The 25,579-nt window shown below is 52.9% G+C and overlaps 1 protein-coding gene across 2 annotated transcripts; it reads left to right on the top strand.

Moving 5' to 3' along the window:
• Nucleotides 1-479: 479 nt before the first annotated feature.
• PALD1 (phosphatase domain containing paladin 1) lies at nt 480-24,025 on the top strand. 2 transcript variants are annotated; one of them, XM_065671048.1, is made up of 20 exons: nt 480-619; nt 8,137-8,334; nt 8,466-8,568; nt 8,750-8,929; nt 9,003-9,167; nt 9,271-9,431; nt 9,591-9,666; nt 10,299-10,447; nt 10,532-10,628; nt 10,737-10,841; nt 13,908-14,003; nt 14,204-14,338; nt 14,962-15,078; nt 15,160-15,339; nt 16,077-16,274; nt 16,620-16,760; nt 17,225-17,296; nt 17,474-17,614; nt 20,658-20,813; nt 23,699-24,025. In XM_065671048.1, the coding sequence occupies exons 2-20, from the start codon at nt 8,150-8,152 to the stop codon at nt 23,846-23,848; spliced, it is 2,607 nt and encodes an 868-aa protein (XP_065527120.1). In that variant the 5' UTR covers nt 480-619; nt 8,137-8,149; the 3' UTR covers nt 23,849-24,025. The 2 variants fall into 2 exon arrangements, with proteins under 2 accessions (XP_065527120.1, XP_065527121.1); XM_065671049.1 differs by having other exon boundaries at nt 8,132-8,334.
• Nucleotides 24,026-25,579: the final 1,554 nt, after the last annotated feature.

The following is a 25,579-nucleotide window of genomic DNA, read 5'->3' as shown; positions in this document are numbered from 1 at the left end:
GGGCATGGGTGTGGTGGCTGGGGGATGCTGCATGCCTGGAGGTCCCTGAGGGGGATTGGTGCTCCGTGCCAGAGGGTCCCCCAGGGGATGGATGGCTGTTGTCTGGAGGATGCAGTGTGCTGTGGGTCCCTGAGGGGACGGATGCTGTGGCTAAAGGGTGCTGTGTATTGGAAGATCCCCTCAAGGATGGGTGCTATGGCCGGGGAATGTAACGTGCCACGGGGCCCCTGAGAATATGGGCGCTGCGTGCCAGGGTGTCCCCGAGGGGATGGGTGCTGTGGGTTGGGGGATGCTGCATGCCGGAGGTCTCCGGGGTGATGGACGCTGCATGCCAGGGGGTCCCTGAGGGGGAGCAACGCGCTGGGGCACGGCGGTGGGGCGGGCCTGTGCGCGGGGGGGTGTCCGTGAGCGGGGGGCGGCGCTGGGCAGCCGGCGGGCGCGGCTGGGGCCAAGCGGCAGCGCTGCCCCTCCTCCGGTTCCGCCTCCTTCCCCCGCCGAGGCTCCGGCGGTCGGGGCGGCCGCGGGGCTCCGCTGCCGCCACCCCGCTCCCGCCGCCCCCATGGGGTGCCCGACGGCGCGGCCAGCCCGGCGCGGGAGCTGAGCCCGGAGCTGCCGCCAGGTACCGTTATCCCCCCCGCGCCAGGGCCGGGCACCCCTTCGCCCCCGGGGTAGGCTCCCCTGCTCGTCCCCTTCTCGCGGCGGGTGGGGGTAATTTCGCAGCCGGGTGCATGGGGAAGAGGATGGAGGGGGCGTGGGGTACCGGCTTGGAGCCCGTCGGGACCTCGGCGTGCCCCGGCGGGAGGAAGGTTGCTGCCAGCCCCCATCGGGAGAGGGGGGTGGGTGCCGCTGCTCGGAGCAGCCTTCCTCCTGCGGGGCCAGGGGTGTTGTTGGGCAGGGGTCCCTTCACCCCGGAGCCAAGGCGGGGGATGATGGGAGGAAGCTTTAGTTTGCCCCAGGAAAACAAACCCCACGGTGTGGGCATGAGTTGCCCCAGCGTGGTCGAGGAGGTTTTATCTGCAGCCAATGCTGTGCTTGAAACCTCTAGAAAATAGATGGATAAGTAGTTTTGAGGCCCAGCATCCGCCCTGTGGTGTCTTCCCAGCTCCTGTGCCTTTGCAGTCCTGTTTCCTATTTAAAAGGGGCTTTTCTCTCCCTCTCGCTGCCTGGAAGCCAGCCCTGCAGGAGGCTGACCCAGGCGGGAAGCCCAGTGTGGTTGTCTGCTGGTGCTAGCCGTGCCTGCTGCGGCTGGAGTGCCCCAAAGTGAGTTTTGGTGTGCGCATCTGTTGGTTTGCTTCCCTTACACCCCCAAAGGCCATCTGGGAAGCCAGCTTTGAAATGGGGATTTGTGGGATGGCTCTCTGCTGGAGGATGAGGATAGAGTAGGAAGAGGAGCAGATGTAACCACAGTTCCTTCCCTGCTCGGGAGCATCCCAATCTGGAGTTTGGCTCTGCAGCATCCCATTTGGGGAGCATAGGAGAAGCAGGAAAGCTGGAATCACTCAGCAGTCAGTTTCTCTCTGGTATGTTCATGCATGGTACGTTGCAGAGCCTGGTGGGCTTCTGCCCCATGTAGGATTGGGGTCACCCGCACTGCCATGTCTCCCAGGCAGAGCTGGGATGCGGAGGATATCCTAGAAGGAAAGGCTGCCTACTCTCACTAAGCTCCTGCCCAGGATCTGTAGCTATCGGGGCTGAAAGCTTCCAGAAACTACATCCAGGCTGTGTTTCCTATGGCTGCCGGACTTTTCCGGACCTCTTCCTCTGTGCTTTCCCCAGAGCATCACTCCTCTAAGCACGGGGCGGGGGTGAGCACCATCTTCCTGCAGCGCTCTGGACTGCGGCACTTGATACATCCCAACCTTGATTGCTAACCCCTCTGGATTGCGAGCTGGGGGAGAAGGCAGCAAGTTTTGGGGTGGCTGGGCTGGGATTGGGCCAGGCATTGCCTGAGGAGGGAGCAGGCAGGCAGGGGGAGGCATGCAGGCAGCGGTGGTGGGACATTTCCTTCCTGGAAGGCAGGAAGTGATTATGTCTGCACAAATGACACGGGGCCTAAAAATAACTGGCAGGTCTCTCTTGTGAGCAAACACCCCTGGATTTGCTCGATTTCTCTTTATTAAGGAGAGCGGGGTGGGGGAGAGCTCAGGAGCATGAGCTCCGTGCGCTCCCGCATGCAAAACCACCGAGCGTGCAAAGGCGTGTGCGACGGCGGGTGCTGGCGCGCATAAGGTGCTGCTTGTCTTGCGAAAGGTGTGGTCTGCAGCAGCCCGGCTTTGAAAAGCGGCCCCGTGTAAATGGAGCCGTCCCATTGCTCCGCCAGCCTTCCCGTCGGGAGGGGAGCCGGTGGTTAGCTAGGAATAGCACAAAATCATAGCCCTTGCCTTCCCGAAGAGCCCTGGCCAGGCTTGTCGTGGCGCTGAGCCTCTCAGGGTTGGGAGCGTGGTGCTGCTCCGTGGGTGCCACCCCAGCCTCCCCACCCTTGTGGGGCGGCCCCCCCCCGGCCACCAGCCTGTACAGGGTCACACAGCGAAACTTCCAGTGGGAAGGAGTGAAATAGCACTGGCTGGAAGATTTGGCTGAGTGGGTTTGGGCGTGGGGCCGTGGTGCTTCCTGGTGAGCTGGGGAGCACTTTGTGTTGGAGGAAAGCTTGGCTGCAGGGTGGTTGTCTCTTTGGAGATGCCCCTGGCCTTTATCTCCATCCTTGATGGCTTTTCTTCTGTGCACTATTGAAAGGAAACTTCAGTAAGCATGCTCGCAGACCTTGAAACCACCGGCAGTGAGCTGACGACACAACTGCCAGCTCTGGCACTTGCAAATTAGGGCTTTGTTCCTCTTTCCGTTGACAAAACCCCTTGCTTCCATAGCAGGGGGCCTGAGCATCTCCTGTGTGCTGTGCAGTGAACTCTCTCTTGTGTCTTGGCATGCAGAGCAGCACCCTGGGGACTAGTGGAATATGTGAGGGGACCTGCTAAGGATCCCCTTTAAAAAACACGATAAAGATGCTTATTGCAGGGGAGAGGGTGCATGTGGTAGCTACTTATCCAAAGAGCATCCTGCACCTGGGCTGTGTTAGCTGTTACAGGTGAGCTTTGAGCGAAGCTGTGGTGGCTTGGCCAAAAAAGCCATGTCCTGCTGATGAGACATATTTATATCTTAATTCCTCCCATGTGCTGCCTGAGGCTTTTCTTAGCAAGGAAGGTTTGACACTGCTGATTTATGATTTACTGTAAACCAGGTTTGAGAGCAAGGGTTGCAGCTTGGGTACCATTCCCAGTACCTCCCAGCGGGTCCCAGCATCCTCCCCATCAGTGCCTACTTCTATGGTGGGGTGCAGAGTCACACCCACGTTTCTGGGGTGACATGCCTGGTTGCCTTTTCTTTATCCCCTCCTCCCCGTCTCAAACAGCTTTCCCTGACTTCAGGGTAAAGACTTTTAAATGAAGTAAGTAAAGGCGGGTTGGTCACGTGGAAGACAGGGATGTGGCGCTCAGTTTTCTGCCAAAAGGCAGGAGTACGTCAGGGAAGGGGGTGTGTAATGCTGGGTCCTTGTTATTCTGGTGCTCCTGCTTGGATATGGGGGAAGGTATCCCACTGATGCTTTCCCCTCCTCCTTGGCAGATGCCAGTGGTAGAGCACAGGGCATGCAGGGGATTAGCAGCACCGATCTCGGCCCGATTGAGAAATACCTCTGTACTTTCTAGGAAATGCTGATTATTCGGTTGTATTTTTGGCTGTCGGCGCGGGCTCTCTGAGGAGCCCAGAGTCCGTGAGAATGGAGGGCGGTTGCTTTTGCGGGTTTAAAAATCATAGTAAGACAATCAAGGCTTGTAAAATCAGAGCTGTCTGTTGCAAAGTTGGCTTTCCTGAGCCTTTTCCTTTCCCATTGCAAAGTGCTTTTGGATAGGTTTAAAGTGTCTTGGGTTGTGTTGCTGCCTTGCCTGATTTCACCCTTGCCGCTCAGCAAGCGAACGGCGTGTTTCAGCTAAACCATGGCTTGAGATGTTATTTCTCACCTTTCTTTTTTGTTTTATTGTGTTTTTTTAATAAGCCAAGCTGCTTCCTTCCGGCATCACCTGGAACAACAGGAGCCCCGTTCCCACGCAGCCTCTGCTCTGGGTTATCTCCCAACACACGCAGGCTCCCCTGGCAAATGTCTGTTTGTGTGTTCTTTTATTTTCACTGTTTTCTGAAAGAGAGGGTTAAAGAGCACGCTGGGGCCTGGGGCTCCGCTCCAGCGCTTCCTTCAGGGTTCAGCCATGCCTCTGTGGCAGCGCTGGGGCTTCCTTCCACCCGCTGCAGTGTTTCCTGCTTCCCTGCTTGGGTCAGCAGTGCCAGATGCCCCTTGATTGATCCCTTGTGGATGCATCCTTGCTGGTCCGGTGCCGAAAAGCTGCTAGGGCTGCCCCACACCAAGGGGAGGGATGGATGCATTAGGAGGATGCTGCAGTTGCTGCTGCTTCCTAAAGGGCTTTGCACTTCATGTAAAAAACAAAACAAACCCAAACCTATAAAATAACCTGAGGATGCACGGAAGGAGATTTATTTGATTTATTTCCTGCTGACAATGAGGCGGCCGGGCAAGTGCACGCTTCCTCCTCATAGTGGAGGCCAGTGCAGATGCATCCTGCAGCTGTAGCCCCACCGCCCCCCACTATATTTAGTCCATTGTTTGTTCTGGCTTTGAGTCCTTGCCAGGTCCCTGGATGAGGGAATAACTCCTGTGCTGGGTGGTGGGCAGAGGAGCGGCTCTGCGAGGTGGGGATGTGGGGGGCTGAGCACTGTACATCATTGAGACTTAACATGGCAGATGTGTGGGAGAGGCTGCCTGTCATCCCTCAGCATGCTCAAGCAGCATCCTGGTGTTGTCTGCAGCTCCTCCGGTGTGCCCCATCCACCCCATGCTCAGTGGGGCTGGTCTGCAGGGGAAGGGAAACATCTATACATTGCCCACCTGGAGGCTCTGCTTTCTCATTAGGCAGCAGGAATAATTAACTGGCGGCTGCTGGAGCTTCGAATGTAGGCAAAACACCTGGAGAAGAACAGTGCTGGTTTGTTCTGGCGGGACGCCCTCTTGCAGGGTGTCCGTCTTTTTTTGTGGCTGGGGAGAAAATGGGCTCTTTGTTAGTGAGCCACGGCCACAATGTCTCTGAGATTAGGGCTGTGAGTGCTGGCAGGGATGAGCTGGCTGGGTGAGGATTTCTGGAGTCTGTCCCTGCACCTCTCACCCTGGGGATAAGATTACAGACATGAGGAAAGGGTGCAGTGCAGGACATTTTGTCTCTGCATCCTCTCTCTTTTAGAAAGAAACACCCTAAATACAGCGTTTTGCTTTGTAAAGAAATGCTCAAAACTGGCTTGACCTGGCTGATGGCTAACACCGTCATAAAACCCTTGCAAATTGCTTCTGAGCGCCCTGATTTCTTGCAGTGGCCTGAAAACAGCAAAGCCTCACCAAGGTGTCTGATTTTTGGGGAATAATTCAGATCTTAGTATTCCAGGCTGAGATGCTGGATGCACTGGGGTTCTTTAAATTACAGATAAAATAATAAAACTTAACTTTTTTTTTTAAGGGTAAGTTGCCTGCCTAAAGCACTTGTTTAGGGTTTGCTAACTGGGTTCAACTGTTGGGAAAAACACCTGATACTTGGGCTAATCCAGAGCCCTTTGTTGAGCTGGTCCCTCCCAGGCTGGACTCCTGCCCCCTTGGCTGGCCTGTGATGGTGGCTCCATTGCATCTCTTCTCCTCGCAGCTACTGGTGATATTTAGAAGAGTTTTCAGGCAGGATCATTGTATCTGGATTTCTGGGATAGAGTTCTTTTTCCACACCTATCCCATTTTGTGTCGCAGCTTGCAGGTCGGGCACTAGGAGTGTGTAAGCCCGTTTACTCCCTCTGGAAGCAGCAGTACCAGTAAATAGCTACTCCTGTATGGATAACACCAGCACTTCCCTCTTCCCGTGGCTTTTTAGAGCAGTTCCCGTGGTTGCCCAGAGCACCCGTTTTGGGTAATTTTGGTACTTTTCTAACAGATGCTTGCTTTTGTCTGCCCAGCTGAGAGGGGGAAAGAAGCTGAAATGTGATTTCCTCTCTCCATTCATTTTGTGGTTTGAAAGACCATTTCCAAATCTGCCCGACGTCTTTTATGTCTGTTATTTGCTGGTGTGGTTTGTCAGGCAAAAAAAAGTATCCCTGGGGCATTTATGGTGAAAGCGGGTGACTGCAGTGGAGGGGAGAAGGATGGAGGAAATACAGAAGCTGCCTGTGCCTGCCTGCAAGTTGCAGGGCTGAGTCTTCATCCCCTGGCATGGGGATGCTGGAGCAGACCCAGAAGGATCGGTATGGCTTGTGGGCTGCACCGGCTGCTTTTGAAAAGATGCACCAATTCTGGGCAAAATAAAGTAAGAAGCATCCTGGCTCAATGCCCCCCTCCTGCTTGCTGGCTGAGGTCTCCAAAGGCACGAGTGCCTGCTCTGAAACACTTGAAATCTCCCTATGTTTTATTTTTTTTGCTTTATTTTTGCCCTGACAGTGTTCATGTGAAAGAAATGCGTAAGGGGATGTGGAGAAATGGCACTGGCCTGAAGCAGCTGGGTTTTTTTGCCCTCCTTTCTCTTGTGTATTAAAGAAACCAGGCTGTCTAATGGTGCAGAAAATCCATGGTGGAGCAACAAGTTTTCTGTGGAGCGGGGAAAGAAGATGGGGAGGAGGGGAAAATCTGTGCCAGCGCATGGCTGTCTTGAAATAGCACATTTTCCGGAGGCTTTCCCCCCTTTCAAGCATTTGCAGCTGCTGGGGGCATCACATTCCCTGGGATTGCAGTAAGGGATTGATCTTGTGCTGCTTGCAAGGCAGCAGAAGCAGCTGCAAAAGCATTTGTAGAGCTGGGTTAAAGTTACTCTGGGTTTTCCAGCATTGTGCATTGCCACCAAGCGGGTACCATCCCCCTTTGGATGCTGCCAAGGTTATTCCACATGCAGCATCAGTACAAAGGAGATTTTATTGGGGACCATGTCAGTAAGGGTGGGCAGAGTTGTTTTGTTGTTTTTGTTTTTTATCCAGGCTACCCCTTTGCCATCTCTAACTTTATTTGGTTACCAGGATCCAGCCCTGACTGATGCAGACAGTCAGCTCATTGTCCTGGACCGGTCGAGTGTGGCAGGATGCTCCTGGCTGCAGCCAGTCCCCTGCCCCGTGCTGGTCTTTTTGCTTTCATCCTTGTTTAGGGATGAGCTCCCTGGGGAGGGGGAGCTGCTTTCAGGGTCCTCTGCCTGCCCTGGGAGAGTGGGTGCTTCTCCAGTATGGGAATAGCCAGCTGCTTCAAATGCAGCTTTCAGATTCCCTCATTAATTGCTGGAGGAAATACCTCATCCCACTGCCTCCAGGCTCTTGATGCCTCCAGTGCAATCAAGGGGGTTTCTCAGCACTGCAGAATTACTTGCTTCTCTGCAGGGGACACCTTTCCTCCTTGCTGCTGCCCACAGTTTCTGAGGCTGCAAAATCACGTGTGAGCACTTCACACCCTGCTCCCCAGCTCTTCCTCTGCCTGCGTGTGCATCAAAACGCATGTGTGCGCGCATATGTGTGCACAGCTTGGCTTGGAGAACAACTCCCTGGAGCCTCCCTCACTTGCTGCTCCAGGCATGCTGGCCAGCTCCTAAATTACTAAATATTTAGCAGTATTTACCACTGTTCAAGCGTTTTCCAAGCAGGGATCCTGGAGTGGTTTACAGGTGCTGGGGAAGTAGAAGGTAAGGCTAAGGGCTGTGCTGCTGTGTCCCTCTGCAGTGCCATCTGCTGACTCAGCAGATTTTAGGGGCCGGATCAAGTGTTTCTCCTTCCTCCCATCTTCCTCAGCCCCGCTTTGAGCTGCTCCGGGTCTGGACCCTCCCCGATGGAGGGAGCTGCATAGCAGGCAGGCAGGGAGGAAGAAAGCCGCTTGCAGGAGTGGGAGGGAAAGGGCTGCTTAGCATTTCTTCCTAGAAGGGCCTCTCCTTGCCGGCTGTCAGCGGGGGGTTGCCCTGCGCCCGCCCGGGATTTTCCCTTTCTGAACCAGGAGCAGCTGAAAAAAAAGTTCCTCTCCCTCCCTCTCCCTCCTTCCCTCCTTGTTTTCCCTGCTGCCTCCCCGTCCCAGTGCAGCTGCCCACGGATTATGGGTACGACCGCCAGCGCAGCACAGCAGGCAGTCTCGGCATCCCCCCTGGAGAGCAGGGTGCCAGGCGACGGCAGCATGGAGGACCAGCGCTCCCTCAGCATCCACTCCTTCCAGACCTTGGGGTTCCATAACAACAAGGCCAAGTCCATCATCACCAACAAAGTGGCACCTGTGGTCATCACGTAAGTCCGTGGCAGCCTCTTGCAACTCCAGACCTCTGTTTTTCTGCACCCTCTTCCCTATATACTGCTTTTTTACTCTTTACCTATGCCATTATTTTTTAACTCTATCCATCCACATGTGGCTTCTGCAGGTACAACTGCAGGGAGGAGTTTCAGATCCACGATGACCTGCTGAAGGCCAACTACACAGTGGGACGCATTTCTGACACCACGCTGGAACACTACCTTGTGCAGGTGAGCATCGTCACCACCCCATGCCAAACTCATTTCAGCCTGGGGTTTGGTGACATCAGGTTTTTTTGGGGCTGATTTTGAAGTTAACCAAGAAAAAGCCACTTTTATTCCCAGCTGTGTTCAAATTGCTCGCTCAAATCCACTTATTCCCCATCTTCTCTCTGCCCTTCTTCTTTTGCAGGGGAAATATTTCATGGTCAGGGACGTATATGGCAAATTAGACGTCTTGAACACTACTGGCAGCTGTGGCGCTCCCAATTTCCGACAAGCCAAAGGAGGTTATGCTGTGTTTGGCATGGGACAACCCAGCCTCAACGGCTTCAAGCTCGTGCTGCAGAAGCTGCAGAGAGAGGGCCACAAGGTTGGTGGGAGGGTGGAAACTGGGGTGGGAAAAGGTAAGAGAGCGTTCGGGCAGCCTCTCCCCGTCTTCACAGGAATGCGTCTTCTTCTGCGTGCGTGAGGAGCCTGTGGTCTTCCTGCGGTTGGAGGGGGACTTCGTGTCCTACACCCCTCGGGGCAAGGAGAACTTGCATGAGAACCTCCAGCGCCTGCAGCAGGGGCTTCGGGCAGAGAGCCTGGAGCTGGCCATCCGCAAGGAGGTGAGGTGGGATGGGAGGGGGTCATCACCCCATGGGAGGTGGGTGGGTTGTCAGAGGTGATGGGCACCCCATGGATCTTAATGGGGCTCCGCATCTCCTCCAGATCCATGACTTTGCACAGCTGAGCGAAAGCATCTACTATGTCTACAATGACATTGAGCGCTTGCGGGATGAGCCCCACGCTGTGCGGGTGCAGTGCGAGGAGGACATCCAGGTGACAGAGGAGGTTTATCGCAGACCCATCTTCCTCCTGCCCTCCTACAGGTGCTTCCCCTTCTCCTCCTCCTCATGTGTGGTTGGTGGCTTTGCTTTTGCAAGCTGAGCTTGTGATAACCTTTTAAGCCATGTGTCCTTCATGGTGGTGGGGACAAAGCCCCAGCCATGCTCCTCTCCTCCTAACAAGGGCTGTCCTTGTGCTCCCAGGTACCACCGCCTGCCCCTGCCTGCTGAGGGAGCCCCTTTGGAGGAGCAGTTTGACACTTTCATCCACTTCCTCAGGGTGAGCTTAAGAATAGTGCCTGGTCCATGGGGCCACCTTGGGTTGGGATTTTCTCTTCTGCCTGAGCAAGTGCACTAATTGGGGAGTGTGGGAGCAGCATCTTCTGGTTTTGGTTTTACACTGCCTGTTAGGAGATGCTTGTGCCTGCCGTTGCATTCTGTTCGCATTGCTGTAGACCCTGCTGGAGAAACCTATGTTGTCCAGCTGCTTACCCCTACCCCTGGCTGGAGATGACCATCCCTTGCCGCCTCTTATCCCTGTGCAGGTGGCTGTTCCCTTCATGGGTTTGGGATAAGTGATCTGGGTTTGGAGCAAAGGCTTTCAATGGCAGGGCTTCTCTTCTCTCTTTTTTTTAGCCTGGGAGATGAAATCCCAGTGGCTTGGGGCCTGGTGGTAGGAACATCTCTGGTGGGGTGGGCAGACCAATGTCTGCCATGGCTGGAGAGGGCATGGGGCAGGGGGATGCAGTGGATTGACGGCCCATTGTGCTGTCCTGGGCCATACACACCATTCCCTGAGCAAAGGGGAGATGCCACTCACCCCTCTGTGCCTGGGCAGAGCTGTCATCTCCACACTGGCCATTGTGGTCATGGATGTCTCTGTGGTCTCCATCCCTCTGTCCCCTCTCCTAGGAGAGCCCCAGTCTGCTGTTGCGGGACCCTGGCAGACCCCCACCAGCGCTGCTCTTCAGCTGCCAGACCGGCGTGGGCAGGACCAACCTGGCCATGGCCATGGGCATGCTCATCCTCCACCACCACCGAGGAGCTGCCCAGAAGCCTGAGTAAGTGGCGCAGCCCCTGGGGCCGGGGTTGAGGGAATGCCTGTTCCTCTGGGGCCGGTTTGATCTCTTTCTTCTCCACCCCAGTCTCCCCCACCTGCCTAAAGCATCCCCCAGGGACAGGCTTCGGGTCATCCAGACCTTCATTGAGATGGTCCCCAAAGGCCAGCAGATAGTAGAGGAGGTAAGGGGGTGCCAGCAAAATCCCTCTCACAGTGGATGAGAGGGGGGGCAGTTGGTCTTCCCCCCAGTCTGGGGTTTGCTGAGCAGCTTTCTGCTTGCTCCTTGCAAGGTGGATGCTGCCATTACCTGCTGCTCGGAGATGCATGACATGAAGGAAGCCATCTATGAATACAAGAAGAAGCTGGAAGGGATTGGGGAGGACTATCAGATCCAGGTATGTTAATTAGAGGATCGCCCGGAGGCAAGCTGCCTGCACAGGGTAATTTATTGAGCTGCTTTTGCGTGGGGATGGGAAGAATGTAAATTCTGGAAATCCAAAGCTTCCTGTGAGCTGGAAACTTCCCAGCGATGTCAAACCTGGAAGGTTGTGGAGCTTCTCTCTTTTTTACGTTTGTTTTTCCTTCCCCCTCATCCCTCCAGGTTGTTTTAGAGCCCTAACACGGAGCAGGCTGGGATTTGAGGGAAAGCTGGCTGGTTTGGGCTTTGCGGCTGCTTGTGGTAGATGACCTTGGGGGCGAATAATATCCTATGCCCTGGTTTCACCAGGTCTGAAAGTGGAAAAACTGATACCAGCCTGGCTGGTGGAAGTCCTCAGGAGCTGGGAGGGATTGTTGCTGAGAGGTTTTCCTGCACATGTAATCACTCAAGGTCATGCTTTTGTATCTGCAGATTTCTTTCCCTTTGTTTTGAAAAGTCAGCAGGGTGGTTTTCCGTGTTGGGAAGCCGTAGTCTCCCCTGTCTGACCCGCGGGGTCCTCACCAGGCAGCTGATGGAGGGAGGGTGGATGTTCTAAATGGAAGTGCTTCCCCTTTCTCAGCCTCTTTGGAGATTAATTTTCCCATTTATTGCTGAATGTGGAGTGGAAGTGCTGGGACTGGTTGTAAAAGGCAGTCTGAAAACAGGTGTCGTGCATCCAAAGTAAAGAGGCTGGAGCACAGAAACACCATGAAAAAGGATTAAGCAATGGGAAAAGAAAGCATTTCCTTCCACTTTATTGGTGTTTAGTGGCAAACCCCACACTTGTCCACACCCCTGCCCCCTTTTAGGGTGAATTTGGGTATGTTTGGTGCTGCTCATATGATAGCAGGCAGTCTCATGTATAGCTGGGAGGCTTGGGCACAGGATTTTCCTGCTGCCTCGGAGCCTTTCCCTGACTTTTCCCTGCTCGGAAAGGCTGCTCTATGTCATCCTGGATGCTGGGGAAAAAAACGGCTGGGGGACTGCTGTAAATTACCTATGAGAAGTGTTTATTTGAAGTCTGCATGGAGCGAGAGCAGGTTTAAACAATGGCAGGGGGCCAGGAAAATATGCTGGAGGAAAGAGGATGAGGAGGGGAGAGAAGCTGATGCTTGGCTATTGAAAACACAGCCTGAGCTTGGTAGGGCTGGAGGGGCTGCAGGTGATACCGAGGGGCTTTGCCAGCTGAGCTGGCAGAGCCGCACTTGATTTTGGGGAGAGGAAAGGCTTTTCTGGGCACTGAGGGATGATGTCATGCTGGACTGTGGTTTTCTGCCCTGCGCTGCGGACAAAAGCAGAGATTTAAGGCCTAAAGTGATGGTGTTGCAGGGGCAGGTGTATCCTGGCCTAGGCTGCTGAGCTGCAGTCGGATCCCCGTGGTACTGAGCTCTCCATGGCTGACACATGAGCTGATCATCCCCCTTTTCATCAAAAGCCTATTTAAGTGGGAATATTAAGAGATTTAACTTGGGTGAGACTACAGGAACCTAAGCTCCTGGGGGGAAATGTCGCTCCGCCACCGGTGCTGTCCAAAATCCCTGCATGGCTCCATCCTTGCAGGCTTTGTTTTGAGTTTCCAGAGCAAAAACCTCTACTCTGCCTCTTGATAAATGACAGCAGGCCGGATTTCTCTTGCCGAGAACAAGTAAATATTCATATGTCAGCCACGTAGTGTCAGAGGTGGACAAACCCCACTTGCCAGGCCAATCTCCATATGTATACAGCCCCATCTTAAAGGATTTTCCATTGTACCCTGGGGGAAGTGGGGTCCTGTCAGGCTCTCCAAGGATGCTCCTGACAGGCTTTCCAAGGATGCTCGTGGGTCCTGTGCTGGGTGAACCTTTGCTGGTGCCAGCGTTGCAGGTTAGTTTATTGGATAGGATGCTCAGATGTACAAATCCTCTGCCCTGAGGCAGTGTGGATGGGGTTTCTGAATTGTGGAAAATCCTGAAGGGTGTGAGCTTGCATCCCTGGGAGGAGATAGTTGTGCTGGGGCACACGCCTGGTTTGGGAAGGTGATAGTGAAGATGAAGAAGAGTGCTTGCTTGAAGCCAGCTACATAGGCATTAGGATGCTTCTGGGCATGAAGGAAAAAAGGAGGCTTTTGGAAATGGAGGCTGTTACAGGGTGTGTGGCTTATGTTTCTATTTAATAAGCCCATATTGCTCTTGATTGCCTAGTGTCACCCATCATTTAGGGGGTCTGCATCCTCCATGAGATGCTGACCCTGGAGTGAGTCCTGATGGGTTCTGATGGGTTCTGAAGGCAGAGATGGGGTCCCTGAGAGGTTCTTAACCATTCCTTGTGCTACCCGGTGCATGGGGCTGGGAGGTGATGTCTCCAGCCAGCTTCCCCCATCCCTACTCATGGCATTGCTGGCAAGGGGATGCCTTTCCCAAGGGATGTTTCTGCCCAAGCATCTCTGCTGAAGGCTTTGGAGGTGGCTGGGATGCGGGCAGGACCTTGTGTTAACCATCCTCCTCCCCTTGGGTCTGAGTCTCTGGTTAGCAGCTGGACAGTGTATCTCCCTGGGACAGCAACGCTCCTTGGGTCTGATTGGAACTGCTCCCAGTTTGTCCTTGGCCTAAAGGGAAGATTTTGTTTGAGCTGAAATGCAAATTTATGTCTTTAAGCATCATTTAATATGGAAACCTTGAAATGTTTCATAAAAAAAAAACCAAAAAACTGCAAAACCAAACCCCACACTGCATTCCAGATTGGGTTTTGTATGTTCCCCCTCCCAGCCCCTTCCCATTTGGAAGTAGTTTCTTTCCAAACAAACAGCTTGGTGAAGTTAACATGAATACGCAAAAAAACCTTCTGAGCCGCTTAAGTGGCATTTCTGCCTGTCTTTCCCCTCTTCCCTCCAGAAAACCTGCTCCATAAAAAACATGCCTCGGTCCTCTTTGCTGCTTGCTTGTCTCTCTTCTAAGTCAGCTGCAAATAAGTGTGTGTATGGCTTTTCCCCCAGCCTTCTGGTCTGCTTGGGGCTCAGGACTGTTTGGCATTGGGCACCACGAATCCCACCTGCCTTTGCTTTCAGGGGAAGAGCACCAAAGAGTATTTTCTCCAGAGGACTTTGCAGAGCCTTGAACGCTATTTCTACTTGATTGCTTTCAACTACTACATTCATGAGCAGGTAAAGACAAAAAACCACCAACCCAAAAATTCCTCCTTTGCCCTTTGTTTTGGCTTCCACATGCGGTGGGAGGGAAGGACTCTCCACCTCTGAGTTTTCTCAAGCAAATGTGGGTTTTCTTGGTGGGTTTGTGGGTTGCATCTGGGCAGGGGTGCAAGCCCGGGCTGACAGCACATCCCTCCCCGGCCCCCCGCCGGCAGTACCCCCTGGGCTTTGCCCTCAGCTTCAGCAGGTGGATGTGCCGGCACCCCGAGCTCTACCGGCTGCAGGCGGAGATGAACTCATCGGAGCTCACCATCACTGGGGATCTCATCACCAAGGGGACACGAGTACTGGTGAGTACCTCCCATGGATGTAGGGGTGGGGATGGCCGCTCCTCACTGTCCCTTGAATGGCACTTTCCTGGGATGCTCATCCTCAAAGATGTTTGGTGGGGTGGGAAAAGCAAAGGGGCTTCCCTGTTGTAGGGGGCAGGTGCCGAGTCTTGGGCTCTCCAGGTCTCTGTTGGGGTCTCTGGTCCATGTCCTGCTGGCATCCTTGACAAGGATGGACATATGGCCAGAGACCCCCTGTGCACACAGATGTGTCTGGCTCTTCAGACGCAGGGTACCATGATGCTGGAACACCCCATGATGCAAGCCTAAGCTGCTAGCCTAGCTGCAGCTTCATGTTTTAGTAGTCCTTGGCTGTGGCTGGGTGAAGGAGGCCAGAGCTGTTGGTGGCTTGCTGCTGCTTTAGCATTGTCTTGCTTCAAGAAGAGCATCTCCCACCTTTGAAATGCAGCCGTGTGGCTTTGAGCCCTGGCTTGCTGGTGCTGGAAGGGTTTGGGAGCTTCTGAGCAGGACTACGGGTGAGAGGCTGTGTTGTGCTGGGAACATTTCTGCAAACCCATGAATGGGAAAAGGGCAGATACAGTGCTGGGGGGTGCAGCCCTTGCCCAGGCTTTGCTCTGCTGCAGGTGGCAGATGAGCGTTTCTGCCCAGATGTGCTGAGCACTGCCAAGGAGATGAACGTGGCCAACTTCCGACGGGTGCCCAAGATGCCTATCTATGGAACTGCGCAGCCCAGCTCCAAGGTGAGAGGCATGCTAATCCTATCTCTAACCTCGTAATGGGCTCCTTGCCCTTCCATCATCCTTGCCTGGGCCTTCGCCTAGACCCTGGGGAGCGTCCTGAGATACCTGACTGATGCCAAGAGAAAGCACGCCCACATCGTCTGGATCAACCTCCGGGAAGAAGTGGTCCTGGAGGGGAACGAGCAGATCTACACACTGCGGGAGCCTGGGCACCTGGAGGAGCTGATCCCTGTACCCACTGCATCGCCACAGCAGCTGGAGGTGAGTTCTTGCCCACTGGGGAGATGCTTTGTGCATGGGGGTTTCTGCCTATCCAGGAAAGGCAGATGTCCCCCTCCCATAGAGCCCTCATGGGCCATGTCCATAGGCTTTGATAGTCTCTCAGCCCCTGGAGCTGCTTCTTCTGGTTTTGGGTTCTTTTAGTTCTGGCAATGAGGAGCAGTAGTCATATTGGATGCCATGCTTAGCTTGTGCCCTCCATGTCTGCTGGAGGATGGAGAAAGCCCTGCTGATGGAAAACTGGGTGCTTGACCTGCTCTTTATCATACTGCAAAAATAGAGTCCTGCCTTTGCTGTCACTGTGTAAGAGTTTGCAAAAACAGAGCAGAGCGGAGATCCTCCCCCAAAGAATTTATTGTGTGGCTTAAAAGTGAGGGTAAAAGGCACCCGGGGAAAGGGGAGAGCAGATGTTCCCAGCTCGGTGTCCAGAGGAGATAAGCAGTGAGGAGCTTGGCCGCCAGCAGCAGCGTGACCATGCAGAGGAGCTGCCCTGGGGTGGTGGAAGATCAGGCTCTTGAGGCTCCCATCAAGCATGGTGGGGACGGAGGTGCTGGGCAGGAGTGGTGTGCAGGACCTGGTTGGGGGTTTTGAGTTTGGTGGGTGTTTGAGAGGGATTTCAGCCTGCATCTGAAAAAATAAAGTATTTAAATTTCCCCCCCCCCCCCCAATAAAAATAACAGGAGTGGGTCTCACGGTGAGGGTTTCTCCATCCTCTGCAGAAACTAGAGGCTACCCTGAAGGGTGACCTGCTGAAGTGCCAGAAGTGGCTGGAAGTGTACCTGGAGGCAGAGAAGCAGATGAAGATGTTCAAGAGCTGCTTGACCATGCAGGAGATATTTAGCCAGCAGAAGAATGTCTGCCAGGGGCTGACCTACCGCCGTATCCCCATCCCTGACTTCTGTGCTCCCAAGGAGCAGGTACCCTGGGGATGGGATGGTGCTGCCTCCTTCCCAAGCCATTCCTGCTGCTGTGGGGTGAATGTCACTTGGGTGCTCAGTGACCCCTGGGCCAGGGACTATGGTGCTGTGCCCAGGCTTGGCACGGGGTGCTTGCTGAGGCAGGGAAGGGTCCCTGGGAAGTGCCTTCAGCCTGCCAGAGATGGAGGGGGAGGTTGCTGGGTTGGATCCAGCAGCAAGAAGTTAAGGGTTTTAGTCTGGTGGCTGTAGGATAAGTGGGATGCCCTGGTGGGGAGGGCAGGGGCAGCCTGTGCCAACGTGTGGTGGGCTGCACTGATAAAAACCCCCTGGCTTCACCCCCGGCAGGACTTTGACCGGCTGCTGGAGGTGATGAAGAGCGCTCTGGCTGAGGACTCACGGACAGCCTTCGTGTTCAACTGCTCCAGTGGCCGGGGCAGGACCACCACGGCCATGGTTGTTGGTGTCCTCATCCTCTGGCACTTCAATGTGCGTACTGGGTCTGCAGCTCTCTCTGGGCTCAGGCTGGAGTGGGGACTGCGGGGAAGCTCAGCACAGTCATTGCACAGAGGGAGGGTTAAAAGGAGAGTGGGGAGGGCAGGGGTGACGCCAGGGCTGCAAGGGAGTCACTGCCCATATGTTGGCATCTTGCTGTGCCTTAGCCTCCAGTTTGCTTCAGGAGAAGTGAGGGTACCTCCCTGGTGAGCCTTTACCCTGACTGAGAGCTCCCACTCCAGGATGAAGGGTTAAAGGCAGGAGAGATTTGGCTCCCTCCTTGCAGAGCGGGTGGTGGGGGTAAATTTTGGTCTTCTCTGCCCAGGCAGATGGGAGGTGGGGGATGCCTGAGGTCCTGGTGAGTCGGGTTCAGGATCTGCATTTCTGCTAAGCTGTTGGGCAGCATGAATGGTGCAGGGTGTGCGGTCCCTAACGGCCTGTCCCTCTGACTGTCCCAGGGCATCCCTGAGATGGGCGAGGAGGAAATCGTGAGTGTGCCTGATGCCAAGTACACCAAAGGGGAGTTTGAGGTGAGTCCTTAGGCCTGACTCTGTTTTAAGGGTCCCCCTCCGAGCCTGTTCCTTGCTACTTTAGCCATGGCTGCTTGTTCAGAGGGGCTGTGTCCTCTCACAGGTAGGGATGGAGCAGTAGGATCACAGGGAGGAGGCACCTAGTAAAAGCCCCTGCTGCTTCTTCCTATGCTCCAGGTGGTGATGAAGGTCGTCCAGCTCCTGCCCGATGGTCACCGGATAAAGAAAGAGGTGGATATGGCTCTGGACACAGTCAGTGAAACCATGACACCCATGCACTACCACCTCCGAGAAATTATCATCTGTACTTACCGGCAGGTGAGCATGCCCTCTTCCCTGCGGGCACAGGGCTGCCCTGCTCTGCTGCACACAGTTCCAGAGGGTGCTGCCAGGCTCTGGGACCAGCCCTGCTGAAGCTGGATGGTTTCTTGGGCTGAAGCTTTCCAACATGTCACCAGAGACGAACCAGGACTCTTTCGGTCATAGTCACCCAGTACTGTCTTTGCATCCTGTGCCATCCTGCATCATACCTGTCTGGTGCCATCACGTATCCTAGCCAGCATCCCGTCCTGCCTCTCTGGTGCCATCCTGCATCCCACCCTGCATACCGCCTGGCCGGTGCCATCCACATCCCACTCAGCAGCCTGGCCATTTAGCACTGTCCTGCATCCCATTCAGCATCCCGCTGTCCCGCATCCCACACCCTCCCATATGCCACCCAGCATCCCTCCCTCCCGGCGCTGTCCCGCATCCCGCAGCCGGCAGAGGGCAGGGCTGGTCCTTCCCGCTCCGCTCCCAGCCCCAGAGGCTCCGGAGGCTCCTCTGAGCTCGGGAGAGGACCTCTCCTTGCCCATTCAGGAAGCATCCTGTGGCCTGTTGAGCCTGTGGGCTGCAGCCCGGTTTTATGAGGGAGCTTCTCTGGAGCTGACGAAGGGGAGAGAGGATATATTTTCTTTTTGCCTTTGTTTAAGCTGTGCCATTCTTTCATGGGATGGCTGAGCTCAGGGCTCGGCATCATCCCAGTCCAGGATGGTTTGCTCCATGTCCCTTCCACTGTTGCCTTGCTGTAGCTCTTGCCCACAGCTGCCATTGACCCGTGTTTGCAATTAACAACTGTGAATGATTGACCAGGGGAAGGAAAACAAAAGCAGTTAATCACCCAGTAACATCCATGGCTCCCTGGGCTTTTGCCTCCTGGTTTATGGGGTCCTCTGCTTTTCTGGGGGGCTGGGAGAGAAAACCTGAGCTCTGTGGGACAAACCACTGGGGACCTGACTATTTAAAGCAATAGCTACTGTGAAATTATTTGGGATAAGTAATTTTATTTCCCCCTCTTTATATATTATGGGGAGGTGGCCTTGTAGTCAGTGGGAAGCCTCACCTACTTTATTGCATCCTTTGCTGCTGCAGAGCTAAAAACTCCCATGCTAAACTAGCGGCTGCCTGCTTATGGATTTAATTATGTTCTCCAGTGACCCAGAATGATCCCTGCCTTGCTGCTGCCTCCTGCCCCTACTCAGCCCTGGGGGTCCCAGGAGGAAGAGCTCAGCAGACCAGTCTTGCCGGGCTGCTCCTGGTGTGGGTTTTTGTCAGAAGACAATTCCCGTGACCTCCTTGCCCCTCTTCCTGGCTCTTGATGGTCAGGACCAGCACATGGGTGTTCCTGGGCCATATCCTGTTTCCGGGCTGGCTGTATCCAGCTCACCCTGGCAGCTCAGTGGGAAAGTGAGATAAGGAGGGAGTCATCCGCTCCTCCTGCACCTTCTGTCCGAGGAGGAGACTTTTGTCATTGCATTTTGTGTTTCCTCTCGGCTGCTCCATCCATCCCATTGGATTTGGCTGGGCTGGGGGGGGGGCATGTGTAAATGCTTTCATTTTAATTTTTATTGTATTTTTTTTTTCCCCAGTGATGGGCAGCTTGAAGAGAATTACAGGAATTGTTTATTCTAGGCATTGCCCTAATGGATTTCTAATTAAGCTGTGGTTAGTGTTTAGAGAAGCATGAGGCTTGGGTGAACCAGCAGTGTCACGGCATGGTTGCTGTGTGCATGGGGGTGATGCTGCTTTGTAGTTGTGGGAGCCTGCCCAGCGATGGCTTTGCAGGGTTAGGGCAAGCAGGAGGGAAAGATATGGTGCTCTGGTACTTGCTTTGGTTTGTTCCTACCCCTTTTCACCCCTAGCTGGGAGGAAAAAAGTAGGCGAATATAAGACGATGATAGAATAATACATTTATAAATAATAAGGTAATAGAATAAAATTAAATAATAGAAAATAATAAAATGATAAATAATAGGATAATAGAATAAAAACTAAGAATAATATGAAAACATAAGTAATAGTAATAATGGTAATAGGATCTGCTGTGCAAATACAGAGGAGACACCTTTTTCAAGGTCAGAACCACTTGCTTGCTGCTGCCACAAACAGGGGTACAAGTTGGGTGAACAAACTGTGATGTAAAAAGTCCATGGTGGAAATGTTTGTGTGCCCTGGCAACAAGTGGCTGGGGAAGGACCTAGAGAAAGTAGAGTGGGCTTGTTGCTGAGAATGGGTTGGTGCTGACACTGGAGCAAGGACTTGCTACTCTTTGGGGATGGTCTGCGGGGTTCACTGTGGGATCAGGGCTCTTATGCTGGCTGGCTGTTTATTCCTCATTTATTATTTATTAATTCCCAGAAGGGGCATCACTGCAAGGATTATCTGTTCTTAAAATTATAGCTATAATAATAGCATAATTATATGTACATACACTAGTAATAGGAGGTGCAATGTTCCCAGCCTCAGAGCAGGGCTCTGGGTGGCTGCTGTGGCCTCCTCTCTTCAGTGGCGGAGGCTGAATCTGACTGGGGTTTTCCCCGGGGAAATGGTTTGCAGTCCAAGAGCTCATGGTTTTGGGTACGGTTTGCACCTGGACATCTGTTCCTGGCTCCTGGGCACACCCCCACCACATTCAGCAATCCCTCATCTATTTTTGAGGTCTGCATGGTAAAGGGGAAGTTTTTAGGTGCTAGAAACCACAAGGTAATGAGAGCCTGGACTGCCAGGCCACAGTGGGAGGGGGCTGGAAGGATACACTTATTTTTGTCCCCAGAGTGGTCCTCTCTCAGCAGCTGGAGGTGAAGTAGAGGCTGCACCCTGGGCTGAGCTCCCTCAGGGAGAAGAGTGTTGGAGGACCAGTGTGTAACAGTATATATGGCTTTTCCCTAGCACAGGAGGTCCTCGTGGGTCCTTCACCACCGAACCTCTTGTGTGGGATTGGAGGGCAGGACCGCGGATGAGGACTGGGTGCAGGAGCTGCCTCTTAGATGCGTTTCCAAAGCAGGTGCCACGGGCATTTCAGCCAGTTTCTTGCTCCTTCCAGGGGAAGTCGGGCAAGGATGAGAAGGAGACGCGGATGCTGCAGCTGAGGAGTCTGCAGTACCTGGAGCGCTACATCTACCTGATCCTCTTCAATGCCTACCTGCATCTTGACAAGAAGGACTCCTGGCAGCGGCCCTTCAGCCTCTGGATGCGCGAGGTGAGCCTTTCTCCACCTAAGCTGCCACCAAGTCCTTGCTCATTTGGGAAGTAGAGCCCTGTTCTTATTTTGTATATGAATTCCATATGGTTGTTGGGGGTTTTGTGTGTGTCCCTTTGTTCTTGATTAACTCCCATATCACCAGGTTGGTGGCTCTCATGGAAAGCCAGGTGGGTCACTGCAGATAGATGGTATCCTACCACATGGATGGGGTGCTCTCCCACCTCAAATTTGCCCATTTTAGCTCTTTTGAGCTTCCCAGGGTTTATTGTGATCTGCTAGTTGTGATTGCAGGATCTGCGGCTGGGAGACCATCAACCAACCCTGCCCCAGACCCCTCTGCCTGGCTTGGTTAGCTTGGCTGGCTCTTCTTGCACCCAAGCCCACCTCTGGTTTCTTTGCAGTACATTTAAAGTACAGTATCTTGGACAAACAGGTTGGGGAGTGAAATGAAAGGATAACAAAAGCAGCCCTGCTTTGCCCTGCCTGACTGGGGCAGGTGGCACAAGGGATGGAGGGCACTGAGCATCTGAGGGAACTGGGAATCAGCTGAGAAAATGGAATGGGGGGGTTGTTGAAAGACCCAAACTTAACCATATTTCCTGCTCAGAGGGATGTAGGCTCTGGATTTATTCGGGGCACATTGCTTTGTACTCAGTCATGGAGGGGGGTGTTCATTTGCAGCAGAAAGACACTCCAGACCTGGAAAAGGGACTTTGGAGGTGGCACAAATGATGAGGGGCATAGGGAGTATGTGTGCTGCTCCCTGGAGGGTTATTCTGCACAAGAGATTTAAAGGGGAGAAGGGAAAGCTGGGGACACAGTAATTTGAATTATGTTATTATGTTTTATATTTTATTTTATGTTTATCACTGTATTTTATTGTTTTTTCATTATTTAAATTTTATTATTTTATTATTTTAATTATTTGTTTCTATTATGGTGCAGAGATTCGTTTTTCTGTCCCTGGGTTTGCATGGTGCTAAGCAGGCAGTGCCTGCCTTTGTGGGAAAAACCTCATCCCTTCGCTTGCCTCTGCCAGCACCACTAATTCATATTGGCATGTTTGATCCGCCGGGCTGGAGATGAAAGCGGTGGCTGCCAGCTCTGCTCACCGTCCCCCCCTGCCCCATCTTGCTGGAAGGGGTCACAGCAAGGAGGGGGGATGGCCAGTGCCCTCCCCGGCATCTCGGTTATGCTGGTGTTTATATTGCCCGACAGGAGGTGGTGGCTGCGGCTGGACCATCTTTTAGTGGAGATGTGTGATGCTTGCTATTGGCTGGATGCATGGGTTTAAGTGCATCTTTAATGCAGCATCTTTAATGCATGGTTTACATCTGCCCCTGTCATGGTTTAAGCCCAGCCGGTAACTCAGCACCATGCAGCCGTTTGCTCACCTTCCTCCTTCCCCTCTCTGCGCAGGATGGAGAGGAGAATCAAAAGAATGTAAACCCCATGGGTTGAGATAAGAACAGTCCAATAACTAAAGTATAATATAAAACTACTACTACTACTAATAATAATAGGGAAAATAACAAAGGGAGAGAATATAAAACTAAAAGGGTAAACGAAAAAAAAACCCAATAAACACACATGATGCACAATACAATAGCAACCACAACAGTGCACTGGTGGCAATATCACCCCAACTGGGACTCCCTGATCCCCATCCATAAGCTGATCCATAGACTGGAGAGCCAAGGAGTGATCAGTAGGACCTGCTCACCCTTTAATAGCCCCATATGGCTAGTGCGAAAGTCTAACGGAGAGTGGAGACTAGCAGTAGGCTATCGTGGCCTGGATGAAGTCACACCGCCATTGAGTGCTGCTGTACCAGACATGCTAGAACTTCAGTATGAGCTGGAGTCAGAGGCAGCCAAGTGGTATGCCACGATTGATATTGCCAGTGCATTTTTCTCAATTCCTTTGGCAGCAGAGTGCAGGCCACAGTTCGCTTTTACTTGGAGGGGTGTCCAGTACGCTTGGAATCGACTGCCCCAGGGGTGGAAACACAGCCCTACCATTTGCCATGGACTGATCCAGACTGCACTGGAACAGGGGCAAGCTCCAGAACACCTGCAATACATTGTGTGGGGTGATACAGTGGAAGAAGTTTTTGAGAAAGGGAAGAAAATAATCCAAATCCTGCTGAAGGCTGGTTTTGCCCTAAACCAAAATAAGGTCAAGGGACCTGCATGGGAAATTGCTGCTTGCGTTGGGCTGTGTATCAGTCAGCAGGTGGTGAGCAATTGTATTGTGCATCACTTGTGTTTATTGTGTTTTTTTTTCCTTTCCCTTTTTAGTTTTATATTCCCTCCCCTTGTTATTTCCATTATTAGTAGTAGTAGTAGTAGCAGTTTTCTGTTCAGTTACTGGACTGTTCTTAATTCCACCAGTGGGATTTACATTCTTTCAATTCTCCCGCCCCATCCCACCCAGAGGAGGGAAGGGGGGTCATGAAGGAATGGCTGGGTAGTGCTAAGTTACTGGCTGGGCTTAAACCACGATAGCCTCCTGTCCCCCTTACTTGCTGGAGTGGGGGATATACACCCAACCTGCTGATACACAAGGAGCCTTTGACCCCAAAAGCACCCTTCCCCGCTGCATAATCCCTGGGTTTTTAGCAAAAACAAGGCACCATTGTAGCTTTTCGCCAGAAGGGTGCCAAAGCCAACAAATCCTGTGGTGGCTGACCCCAGCAGCAAGGAATACGCTTATAAAATGTATAAATGGTTCCATGAAGGAAAGCTGGGGTGGGAGGGTAGGGAGGTACCTGGATGTGGGAAGATGCTGGGGACCTTCCCCATGCATCTTCACCCAGGAGGTAGCAAAAGCATCCCAAGGGTGCCAGGGGGGTTAAATCTCTCTTCTCCCTCTGCTTTCAGGTGGCGGCAGTGGCTGGGGTCTACGAGATCCTGAACCAGCTGGGCTTCCCTGAGCTGGAGAGCCTGGAGGGCAAGCCCCTGTGCACGCTGCGGGGCCGCTGGCAGGCGCAGGGGAGCACCTCCCGCCCTTTCCATGGGGAATTTGTGTAGGTTGGGGTGCAAGGGGTTCCCCCACTGCTTTCTCCTGGCGGGGCAGAGGAAAAAGACTGTTTTCCCAAAACCTGGGGGTGTGGGGGGAGGGAGGGGCGAGCCCCAAAACTGCCTTAGGATGGGAGAATTTCTGGGGTTCTTTTGGACGCAATAAAAATGCTGTAAATTAAAAATCAACCCTTTTGGGCAGGCGCTTGATTGTGAGCGGGGTGTGAGTTGGAAAACAGCTCTGAAAGGCTGGGATGCCATTGTCTGAATTTGGTGGATGCATGGAATCATGCCACATTCTTCGAGACTGTCCTCACTTTCTCCCTAACCCAGTGCAGCATATGCACGTGTACATATATATTTATATACACCCGTACATAGATAAGCATATATATATATGCACAGATACACAAATATACATGCACACGCATATATGCGTATATATAAATATACACACACACAGAGTTATATATTTAGGCTTCTGTGTGCATATATGTGTATATCTGGAGCTGTAACACTTGTAGCCAGGATTAGAACTCACAGAGATCCCTGTCACCGCAGACCTGGGTATTTTGAAGATTTGAGCATCTTTGTTGGTTCTTCCCAACTGTTTTAGTTGTAGATGTGGCTGGGGGAAAGGCAGGCATGGCAGAAGGTTTGGGGGTCCCTGCTGCCCCCCAAGACCTGCGTTTTTCAGTGCCAAGGTGATGCTGGGGAGGTTTAGCTGTTCAGCGAAGAGTAGACTTAAAAGTATAATTAATGAGATTTGTATTTAATTATTTTTAAGGAAAGGAGAAAGAGAAGAGTGAAAAATAAAGTTAATCAAAACTATGCAAATGAGGGCCCCAGTGCCCCCCTTCCCTCGCAGCAGGGGGAGAGGAGCCTGGCAGCCAAGGGGGAGATGGGGAAGTTGCTGATACAGGCAGGAGCCTGGATGGAGGGATGATAAAGTAGGATAGGGAGCACAAAAGCAGTAGCACATGCTCCATCACTCTTAGCAGCTGCTTTCATCTGCTGCCAGTGGCGGGAGGTGCGGGCAGCAGAAATTCAAAGGTGGAGGGTGGAAAGAAAAATAACATTTTTAAATCTCAGGGATGCTTTTTCCTAAACCTTGGTGTGGTTCCTGCCGCGGCTGTGAGCGCCCCAGTGCCCAAGGGGTCCCTTGTTTTTTTTGACTTAACTGCATGTTTGTTTGTTGGTTTGGTTTGGTTTAATGCACAAATACCTGCCTGAATATTTTGTCCCCACCAGGTATTTCAGTGCTTGGATAATCTGCTGCTGATGTGGTAGGACAGTTGATTTAGCAATCTGCAAGAGGTGTGATAATGTGTTGGTTTTTTTCTTCTCTTTTTAATGGAGAACATGCTTTCCATCTTTGCAGAGCCACAGTACCTCTCCTTTTATTCTGCCTTACTTAAGCAATTACCTGCATGCTCCTTTGCTATCAGCCAGGCTGCAGACTCATCCCCTTCTCCTGCCCCCAGCCGAAACCCTTGGAATTCCTGCCTAATAGCCCTGACTTAATTAGGCAGGGGTTTTAATTGCTTAGGAAATCCCAGCCCCTTTAATCTTGGTAATGAAGGCTGGAGCTTTGTGTCACCTGGACCTGGGGGCTCAAAAGCTGCTTTCCACTTTCCCACCATCCTAACAAGCAATTTCCAACATGGGGTAAAAGCAATTGCCTGGAAAAAAAATGCCTTGGAGATGGGAATTTGTTTGAACATGAAAAAATCAACCATGCTT

The sequence above is a fragment of the Lathamus discolor genome, chromosome 3 (assembly GCF_037157495.1).
Source record: "Lathamus discolor isolate bLatDis1 chromosome 3, bLatDis1.hap1, whole genome shotgun sequence".
Taxonomy (NCBI): Eukaryota; Metazoa; Chordata; class Aves; order Psittaciformes; family Psittacidae; genus Lathamus; species Lathamus discolor.
This window is presented reverse-complemented; position numbering and strand designations above follow the sequence as displayed.